Here is an 11,437-nt window from a genome sequence, read left to right as displayed (position 1 = left end):
GGTAAAGAAAGAAGTCACTGGGGGCCAGATCAGATGAGTAGGGAGGGTGTTCCAATACAGTTATTTGTTTATTGGGTAAAAACTCCCTCACAGACAGTGCCCTGTGAGCTGGTGCATTGTCGTGATGCAAGAGCTCCTTCGGGACCATTTTTGCACACACCTTTCTCATGCCAAGATTTTCAGTTAAGATTTTCCTGTTTCTCTCTCGATGTTTAACTTGGTCTGCTGTGCTTCTCACAGTCAGCTGATGATGGTGATGCACAATTCGATGAATTTTTGCAGTGTTTTCAGTTCTGCTAGTTACTGGCCGCCCTGACCTCTTGTCATCAGTGACGCATTCTCTTTCCTCAGAAAAACGTTTAATCCATTTGTACACTGCTGTTTTCTTCATGGCATTATCCCCATAAACTTGGACTAACATTAACATGTCCCTGATTTGACTTCCACCCTTGCTAAGTTTAACAAGAAATGTAATGTTTGTTCGTTGCTCTAATTCAAGCTCAGACATTCTCACGATGGCACACAAAAACACACAACATTAATGAACTCCACTTAGCAAAACACCACCACACGTGGACACGAACACAGCTGTGAGACACTGATATACCAAGGTTATGAAACAGCGATCTGTTTGTACAGTGCTGCCAATGTAAGCGCACAGTCGTTAAGTTCGAGAACTTAATTGTCAGACCTCATAGGTCAAAAACTTCAAGATAGTGTGAATCTATATTTCAGAAAGAAAGAATTAGATTCTTTCAGTTAAAGAAGGAAGAATGTTACCAGTGCTCAGCTTACCATGATAGAATATTTCACGCACAATCCCAAAGAATATGTTCATGTTTTATGATAGCAGGCACACACATGTTAAAGTGAATCGCACCTGTTATGGCTTGGAAGGTCATTATCAAAATGATTATTGGTAAGCCGTATTAGCATTTTATCATTAGAGTTCTTCTTATAAGTACTTTTGTAATAAGAGAAATCATAACAGCTAAGAGTTACTTTAAAGTGGGAATGATTTACATGTTGTTATCTTGACTTTCCACTTTTGACGACTTCACCATTTTGGCAAATTTAATCTTTTAGGGTCTTAGATTAATATATTGGCAGCATTGTTCTCTGCCACTTCTAGCCAGATCTCACTGCCTTTTTAAAACCCTGGGATTAAAATTTGTTAAGAAGATTGAATTGTCTAAACTTCTATAAAGCAACTGTCTGAACATTTGAAACAGATCATGTCCCTTAGATAATTTAGCTGATATGTCTCTTTATTACCATGGAATTACTTTTACTTGATTTTTTAGAAACAAATTACTGAGTTTAGAAGTAGACTAGTTCTATAAGCATCTTTTTAGGAAACAGAGTACACCATCAGAAAAGTCCTATGCTGAACTTTGTGTCCACATTTAAGTCTTTATGTCATTAAAAAAAAATCTAGTAAGAGGCAGTTTGGATCTAGTGTGAAATTAATAATTTTGTGTATCTGTACAATTATAGTGAAAATTTCTCATATATCAATTACTGTATTTATATATGCTCAGTCTCATCATTTGTAGTTTAGTCAGATTTTCTTAATGTTGCTGCTAAAACTTGAAATTGTACCTGTTCTTCTAAAGAGCTATCCTAGACTTCTCAATTCTAAAGGAGTGATTCTTAGTAGATACACATCTAAAAGCGGAATGTCTTGAACGTGTTTCTATCAGTATGTAAACACATATGAGTACAATAAAATGATTTAACCATTTACATATAATGCTTAATAAAGTCCAGGCATTAACTCCGTTTATTTCTCAGTGACACCATTCTTGTAATTAATCCTGATTTTTTTTTTTTTCACTCTGGTAAACTGATGAAACCAAATTGGTGTTCAGCTGTATATTCCACCAAAGTATTTCATGGAATGAGATACTTTGATCTCTACTGGCATGTGTTCAAAAGCAACATGTAGAATTTATTATACTTGGTTTAATACTTGAGCCTAGTTCACGTTTGCATATCTACATTGAAATTGTGATGATTGGTTATACTTTAGAACGCCAGTGGAATCATGTGCTTGAAATATTAAATCATCTCTTTTAGATTTAATGAGTTGACGTTACAGAAAACTAAATTTTTTTATTTCTTTGTTCTTACTAAAGTATCTTAGCTACGAGTACTTAGAGGATCAGGGGAGGGTGCTGATATTCTGACTGGTATTTTTTGACTTCGGATTGAGCTGGATTTTACAATATATATTTATCTTTTATATGTTTTTATCAAATTGGTGTCTCAAAATGTTTCTGGGCCACCTCCCCTTTTTTTCTGTTTTATAATAGTATTGCTGTGTGTAATTAAGAATAAGATCTGTTTTAAAGTTGTGTACTGCTTTGTGATTTATATATTCCTTAATTTGTTTACATCTAGAGAATATATTTGATTGGAATGTTAAGCAGTTGTTTCTTTATTTATCAGCAGAATATTCAACAAAAAATAATGTAAGTATATATAGGAATATTTTAGTAGATATGTAAAACAACATTGTTTATGAAAAAGTAGAAATTTTATATATTCAAAGTATCTGACCTGGATAGTAAAAATCACAAGCCTATGAAGTGTTGGCTCTACTAAGAACACATTATTCCCTTTGGTAGCTAGCCTCTGCCTTTTTTTTTTTTTTTCTGTTTCTGTAACTTTGTGGTTTCCAGAATGGGGTGCGTGCAAGGTAATCCATAGATATATAAGGACAACAATTAAAAGTTACTACTTATTGTTATGGATCTAAGAAGAGTTGCACTTTTTGAGTTTGTTCAGCTTTTTACTTGATGTTAGGATGGAGTGGCAACTCCAAGCTCCTTACATGCCATACTGGAAACCATAAGTCTATTTGTGTATTTCTCAATTTAAAATAAAAAGGGAAAGAAATTAAACTTTACTAATGCTTGCTTGCTATATGAAATGACATTAACACTCAGTCCATAAGTCAATGGTCACATTCTTCCTAAAACATGCAGATACTCTGGAGGAAGAAGAGGAATTTTGTAGGACAAGAGGTTGGCCATGCTACTACACACACACACACACACACACACACACACACACGCACGCGCGCGCCCGCTCGTGCACCATTCATTCACATTCAGCATTTTGCAAAGTTTTGCAGTATATACCCAATTAAGTGGGTTATATTGTCTGGTTTTAATAAACTAATCCTCACCAGATGGACTTTAAAAGATTCCTTCAAAGAAATCGCAGATTAAAGATAATGCTAATAACCCAAGCGTATGTAAACAACAGGAAAGTGGCAGAGCTGATATGTCTGGTCCTTTTTTTTTTCTTTTGGTCCTTTTTTGAGCAGCTCAGCCACGTTAAAGGATTAAAAAAAACAACCTAGACAGATCTAGTAAGTTGGCTGAGAAAATTCAACTTTAGTCAAGACTGAAATGCCCACTTACATTCATTATAAATGATGATATTACCAAATTATAATAGTATTGTGTATTATGTATGTAATTTGTGAATAAAGGTGCATATTTTGGGGTTTGTATTCAAAATAATTTGTGATTGAAAACGTTTGGAGATCACTTCCAGTGATAAAATCAGAAAGGAGGTTGCTGAACTTTGAGTATACCAGGAGATGGGAGGTAGCATTGCTGCCCAGCTGTAGTATGTGTCAATATTCTCTATCTATAGCTGTAATTACAGAGATAGACAGCAAGACATTTGAATCAAGACATTGTGCTTATAATTCTGGTTACTCAGATATGTAATCAAAAGCTGTAAAGATACCTAGTTTTTTTTAATCATCTCTGAGATCATTTTAAAATCCATCTAAATATTTAATTTCAATGTGTTACGAGCTGTTTTGATAGTCTTATTAAGCCATACATATAAATTAATATCTGTCTATTGAGAAATATTTTGCTTTGTTTTGGAATTGTATGGGATTCACCAGTTTGAGTAGCCTTTTTAATTATAAATTAGTTTATGAGAAGCTTTACAATTAGAAGGTATTAAAGTATTAGATTAAAATGTTAAAACACCATTAGTTTGTGATGGAAATTTATTAGTCCAGTCTGATTTAGAGCTTTTGTTGCAGATAAAGGTTGAGATATTTATATAGAATATTGCTAAAACAGAAATCTTAAGTCCTAAAAGTATAAAGTGAATGATTCTGATAAGTGAATTAAAATACAAAGGTGAGAACTGTGGAATTAAAATGTGCTTCTGTGTTGTTTTACCTGAGTTACCTACCCCTTACTTTTGCTGTCAGCATACATTGGAGGTAATTTGTAGTTAGAGATGAATCAACTTCTGTATTTTATTTGGACTGTCTTATTTTCAAGGGATTAATCAGCTTTACCTGTTGATTGGTTTTTTTAGTTTACTGGAACTTGTAGCACTTCAGTTCATTGTACAGTACCTTTATTTTGAGCATATCTTTTATGCCAGGTATTTTGTTAGGCCCTGGAAATAATTGGATTGAATAAGTTTTGCTCCCTGCCCTTGAGAATCAAGTATTAGTCAAGTATTAAAACATAACAGTTAGAAAAAGCTGTTTTGAAGATAAAAGTAACAGCTGTAAACACATTTTATTCTATAAGCCTCAACAAATCGTCCAAATAAATATTTGTCACCTTGTTGACAGATATATCTAGATTATATTCATAATTCTGGTTTACCCCAGCATGACTAGTAAGTTAATACAGTTTGGAATGACAGACTATTGCTTTGGTGAATGAATAAATATACATGAAAAGTCATTTCACTTTGGCATATCTTTGATTCTGTGTTCCTCTGTTGTGATGTTTCCGTTTAATGTTAGATTCTTTATGGTGACGATTTGAACACTTAGAAATAACTGTTCCACATTTCTTTTTAGTTAAAGCAGTCAACACACGCTGAGCAATTGGCTTTACAAGCTAATGGATGATATATTGGGTTATCGGAAAAGTCATGACATATTTTTTCTGTTTTTCATTGCAAAAATGCGTCATGACTTTTCCGACAACCCAATAGCTTAAGAAGAACACAGTTCTTGGGACTTAACTAGTGATCACAAATGTGTTTTCTCTCCATTTCATGTCCCCAAATTTCCAAACAATTTCTACATGATATGTCAAAATAGTGGCTTAAGAACGTTGTCTGGCCTATTGAATTTTGCCATAATAAAACAACGATGTCCCTATGTTATATTTTAATGTAAAGAAAAAATATGAAAAGGCTTCATTTCTTTAATGATTCCTTGGTAATTTAAAAACCTTGGTGGGGGCCGGCCGAGTGGCTCAGTTGGTTAAGAGCTCGCTCAAGAGTGCGAGCTCTCAGCAACAGCGGTTCGATGCCTGACCCGAGCTGAGCTGCTGCTGAGCTGCCAACAGGTGGCAGGAGGGCTCAGCTAAAAAAAAACCTTGGTGATAAATTGTGACATAATCTGGCAGCAGTGACCTGTATTAACAGTGGTAGGTAGAACTGTGCCCCTGGCTCCATACAGGGTCCTTATGAGTTGGAGTGTCTCAGAACTTTACAGGGAAGAGTGACCTAAAAGAAGGCTTCCTTTCCAGGGATTCTTGTCCCTTCTGTTTCTCCAGAGTCCTCATTCTGGAGAGCATATAGATCTAAAACCTTGTATTAAGCTTTGAGGACTCTGAATAAAACAGTTGCCTTAGCAAGATGAATGATTTTCTTTAGGGAAATGCCTTTCTTTTGTCCAAGAAAAGTTTGACCCCTTCTTATATTTATCCACTTGTTACCATTTTGTATGCTTTAAGATTTTAGCAGTCCCTTCAAAGTTGGGTTCATTGATAATAAACTGTTTGCTTACCAATATTTTCAATTTGAAGTGACAAAATTGCTATTTCTGATTAGTTAATTAATTTTCATTTTATGCAGGCTCTGAACCAAGTTGTCCTTTGGGACAAGATTGTTCTGAGAGGTGATAATCCGAAGCTGCTGTTGAAAGATATGAAAACAAAATATTTTTTCTTTGATGATGGAAATGGTCTCAAGTGAGCAGTTCTTCATTATTTTTTACATTTAATGAAATGTGAAGGGGAGTAAAAATGTATTTTTAAAGAAAAGTATTAGAGGGTAAAAGAGGCAAGTTGAGAGAGAGAAGCAAAGTATACCGATCTGAACTGGGAAATGGGGTAGAAATACTGCCATACAAACTGGGATCCAAGAGAAGTGCTCAGTTCTTGTAATATGTATTGAGTTGTCGGAAAAGTCATTTTTGCAACGAAAAACAGAAAAAATATGTCATGACTTTTCCAACAACCCAATAGAATGTAATAGCCCTACTCTTAAAGCCTCTACTTTTAAGTACACTGGGAGCCGGGTTTGCCCTGTGGAAGCAGGACTGTGATTGTTAAAGGCTCCTTCTGAGGCAGAAGAGGAAGTTGCCTGGGAAACCTTCATGGGGAAGTAGTGCATTGGCCTGTTGATACTGAGGTTTCTAGATTCGGTTCTCTTAACCTCTCTGAACCTCAGTTTCCATTTTATACAAAAATGAAGGAATTAGAATACTTGATGTTGTGTGTCATTTTTAGCTCTTCTCTGTGAGTAAACATTGGGAAGGATTTTGGGGGGGAGAATTACTTTAACCAAACCTCTGGTTTTACAGATGAATAATTTCAGACCATGAGAGGTTTCGATTTGTCCAGGTTTGCCCACCTAGATAATGATAGAATTAGGATTCAAATAATTGTCTTCTGATTTCCAGCTCAAATCTCTTTTTATAGTCTCTGTGTTTCACTCATTTAAGCTTTTGGTTGATAGCTCTAGTAATTGTGAGTTTAGGTATGTCATTATGGGATGCCTGCAGACACAATGCTGGTGTTTTCCAGCGTTGTTTTGGATTTTAAGACTTGAAAAAACTTTTGTTTCTAGATTAGTAATAGATGATTATAAATAAAGTGTTTGACACCTCAGTGCTTTAATTAAAATGTTTTTATTGAACCACAAATGTTTCTGCTGACATCTGTTTATTATATCTTTTTATAGGGGAAACAGGAATGTCACTTTAACCCTATCTTGGAACGTTGTACCAAATGCTGGAATTCTACCTCTTGTGACAGGATCAGGACATGTGTCTGTTCCATTTCCAGATACATATGAAATAACGAAGAGTTATTAAATTATTCTGAATTTGAAACAGCATATTTTTATACTTAATCAATCGTATCTCATCTCTTCCCTTGCGTTCATTTGTTTTTGGTGGTTAATTTTTTTTGTATGTGTATAAGAAGTAACATCAAAAGGCATATCTGAAGGGAAAGGTTAATGTGCTACTTCAACTTAATTTTGCAGTCAAACAAAAAAGGCCACCAGAGTGGAGTATTATAATAATAAGAAAGCAACATAATAAGGATTCGTAAAATGTTTAAATTGGAAGTATTCCCTGTATTTCCATTATTCTTAATGGAATATGAGGTGAGCATGAAGGGCATCTCACATGTTTAGGTGCCAGTGGAGTTCAAAGAACTCTGTTGTGTGCCTTGTATTCATGCAGGTTCACAGTGGATGGGACTTACAGGTAGACATTCTCTTTTTATCTCTTTTAAGGTGTGTCTGATTATTGGAAACATTAACATGGTTATTTGGGTTATTTGTGAGAAACCTGGATTACAAAACAGCCAAAAGTGATGGAATTTTATTCCATTTGTCTTAGGAATGTCCGTCATGCTTGTTTTTCTTACAGGTGACTAGCAGCTTTCTCCACTTAAAGACTAAATACCTCTTTATATGCTGTAAATCATTTTAACTCATGTTAAAGTTCTTAAGTCAACCAAATGTGTGTCTTTCAGTGCTTTCTCTAAAAATGTTCCTTTTTATTATGTCTTTGTGTGATTTTTTTTTAGCATTGCCATTGATAGTTGAAATGTTTGCATGGTTTCCCCTGTTTGTTCTAGTGAGCATGCCTAGTGCCACTGAGTGGTAATTATTTAAAATTTTCAGTAGGTCCACATTTTAATAATTGGGGTAATCTGTTTGTTGGTGTGCTTTTCCATTTACAAGCACTCATGTGTTTCACTGTATGTTATCTTCAGTAATCTAATGAGGTTAAGTACAAATGTTAGCTTTTGGCAGATGAAGAAACTGAAACCCAGAAGTTGACTGAATTGCTTGAAGATAGCATAGCTAGCAAGGAAGGGAGTTTGAACTCAGATCTGATTCTCTAAGCTTGTCTTTTCTCCTATACTTCAGATTACAGACTAATCAAAATTCACATAAAATTTTCATCATATTTTTTGTTACTCTGGACATCCTTTCTACCACTCCTAGAAGAGGTTTCCATCCTGTACGGAAGTGACTAATTCCCAAGTTGCCAACACCTTCATAGCGGTAATACCTCACTTCATTCTCTGCATAAATTTGACTTACGTTAAAAGTACAAGAATCTGATGTAAAAATAATTTAGAGATTAAATAGATGATGATACATGATTGACCATATGGTCATATTTAATATGATCTTTTTACCTACAGTGGGCAAATAAACATCCTCAAAGGAAGCAACTATGAATCATTTACCCTCAAAAGGAACACCAAACACTGTAGTTACACTATGAGCAGCAACCAAAAGGGCTAATGTTTTCTAAGACTAGTTTAAATTAATAGCTAATAGCTGTTTGTTATATTTATCTCATATGAAATATATCATCATTTAATTTCATGAGTTTTAACAGCTGTCGTATGTAGCAGCATGTGTTTATGGGAAAGGTCAGAGGTGTCATGAATACTAGATGGGTTCAGCTCCCAGCTTTTTCTTTTCAGGGTCTCGGTTTCTTTATCTGTAAAAGGACAGAGTGGGACTAGTTAAATAGTGGTTCTCTTACACCACACAAGTCTATAATTTGTTGTATCTGTTCAGCAGAGAGACTGAAGAGAAAAGCACCTCAGTAATGTGAAGACAGGAAGATGATTGAAAGACTAATACGTGATTCATATTGATCTGACTTTATCTCTGTTGGGCTTTACACCAAGAAATTACTTTATGTGGTTTGTACAAATAGACATGCAAACTTAAAATTTGGAGGCGTCAAAGCCTAAAAATTGGGTGTGCTCTCATTACGGAAGGCGTGCACAATAGGTCTGCGGTCTGAACCAGACCCGGTACTGGTTTGGTAGTTCATTATACCTCTGTGATGGGGGAATCTGTTCGTTTGGCGGAGATGAATATTGAAATTGACTTGAGTTACAGTTTATTTGACAAGCCCACCCACTTTTTTAGAGTTTGATGAGGACGAGGATTCTACTAGGCCCAACTAGCACAATGAATAAACTTTTTTGTTTTTCCTTAACTAAGGAAAACTGCTCAGGATAAGAATGCTCCAGCATGGGAATAAGAAACCTGTGTCACGGGAATTCATTTTTGGGTGTGCATAGCTTCGTTAGTTTTCCATGATTCTTCATTAAAAAAATAAATTGGACTTGTGTTCAATTTGCTAACTATATCATCTACCTTAGCATCAGTATTTTAAAGAAGTCTTATAAAGTCTTCGTCGAGACCCAGGGCTTCAGACTTATAAAAACCTAAGATTAGAAATGTGTGAGCCCAGAGGTGATACTAGGAAAAGAGAACAATTACAAGCTGCCTATATCTAAAGTCATTGTGGTTAGAAAGGAGTTAATTTTAGCATAGGGTTACATAAGCCCCTTTTCTCTAGCAGTTTTATCTAAACAAGTAGCTATATCAGTGTTTTTTATTCCCCCAGTTGATTACATCTGGTTGATTTATGCTTAAAGGGAAATAATAGAAAACTTCAGAAATTCCTTGGGGTGTAATATAAAAATGGGTTATTTTGAATTTCCTTTCTTGGAATTATTTTATAGTTCTTTGGTGGGTATGGCCAGCCTAGTGTAGCACTAAAAGGTGGGCTTTAAGGTTATAATGAACTCTTTTTTCACCGTTCTATCTAAAGCTTTGGATCTTTGCGGTATAGGTTAATGGAGGTGTTATTTTATAATACTTTGAATTGACATGAAAGGGGTTTATTATGGGGGGGGAAACCATAAGCTGTGAACTTTGGTAGCAAACAAACATCTGTCCATTTCAGAACCTTTCCTTGCTTTTAGCAAAGAGCCTGTGTTCATTTTATGTGACTGCCAGTGGTTTAAGGAGATCTGTTTCAAAAAGTTGCATGTTTTGATGCAATTTGGAAAATTGTTTACTTCACAAATACAGATTCATAAGAACAATTCATGAAAATACTGAAGATACGTTTGAGGATTTTCGTAATTGCAATAAATAGCATTTTTCTAATGAAAATGAATTTTGTTCATGAGTAAAAGTATGCATTTCTAAAGATTTTCAAACTTATGCTTTCTATGTGAAGCTGCTGAACTAAAAGAAAAGGGATGAAACCAAGTCTAGTAAACTTCGGTTTTTCCTTTTTTTGTTTCTTTTCTCTCTCTCTCTCTCTCTTTTTTTTTTTTTTTTGTGGTGTTGGTCGGGGGAGGTGAATTACATCTAAAATCTCTCCAGAGACTGGATGCTCCTACAGTAGACTGTAAGCTCTTTGAGGGCAGTCTTGTCGGGTTTATAACTGTATTTTCCCCAGCGCCTAGCATAGCGCTTTGCACACCTAGTAGGCGCCCAATAAATATTGATGATGAATGAAGTCATTGTCTTTCTAATGTGACCAAACCATGGGAACAGTTACCTTTCTCTTCCTTGGTAAGTGAGGAATTTTCACTCTTGAGCTCCTGGTGACATTAGGTCTGACTCTTTCAAGCCCAGTTGTCCTGCGCATCCAGGCAGGTGTGCCTGCACTGGTCACTATGCCCGGTGTTCTCTCAGTCTCAGGCTTTTGACAGGAGAGCCAAGGGATAGTGACCGGTTGGGAAGAAAGATAGATGTGTAAGTTGCTTTACTTTAAAATAACACTAGAAAACCACAACACAGACCTGACTTAAAAAAACCTCGATAGCATGTTCCACTTACGAAGAAATGGGTCAAATTCTACAGCTTGAGTCCGTGTGAACATCTGGCTTGCTGAGCCTCTCCCAGCCCGTTGGGCACATAGCTGGTTTGGCTTACTGCTGGTCATGTCTGTCTGGCTTGCTGGACTGCACCGAACTTACCGGGCTACGGAAATTTTACTTAGAAGAGATGGGAGTTTCCTAGTGAACTCAGACAAAACAACAGAAACAGTCCTTCAAAAGAACAGAAAAGCAGTTGAGTTTAGAGGGTAAGTTATTTTTCAATCCCAAATGTATTGTGTCTGGGACAATACAAAAGGTCAGCTAGATTTTGCTTTGTTTTTGTTTTCTTCAAATCTGGGTAACCCTGCCAGAACTTTATTCCTGGTACATTTTCTCTTGTACTCCTGTGTCTCTTCTTTCCAGATGATGTGTTACAGCAAGAATTCTGGGTTCAGTAGGACTACTGGTTAATGAGTTACCCCGCAGAAAGAAAATTTATCACTTACATCAGTGCTTTATCGGTTTAGACTTTAAAGCTC

General features: G+C 35.7%; 1 protein-coding gene across 1 annotated transcript in view; it reads left to right on the top strand.

Moving 5' to 3' along the window:
• Positions 1-10,594, top strand: part of SPCS3 (signal peptidase complex subunit 3) — a 58,365-nt gene extending 47,771 nt beyond the window's left edge. Inside the window, exons 3-5 of the mRNA XM_019651740.1 lie at positions 2,398-2,474; positions 5,866-5,981; positions 6,976-10,594. Coding sequence (XP_019507285.1) covers positions 2,398-2,474; positions 5,866-5,981; positions 6,976-7,108 — 326 coding nt within the window. The 3' untranslated portion in view covers positions 7,109-10,594. The remainder of the gene's footprint in view (positions 1-2,397; positions 2,475-5,865; positions 5,982-6,975) is intronic.
• Positions 10,595-11,437: the final 843 nt, after the last annotated feature.

This window comes from Hipposideros armiger, unplaced genomic scaffold, assembly GCF_001890085.2.
Source record: "Hipposideros armiger isolate ML-2016 unplaced genomic scaffold, ASM189008v1 scaffold_165, whole genome shotgun sequence".
NCBI lineage: Eukaryota > Metazoa > Chordata > Mammalia > Chiroptera > Hipposideridae > Hipposideros > Hipposideros armiger.
This window is presented reverse-complemented; position numbering and strand designations above follow the sequence as displayed.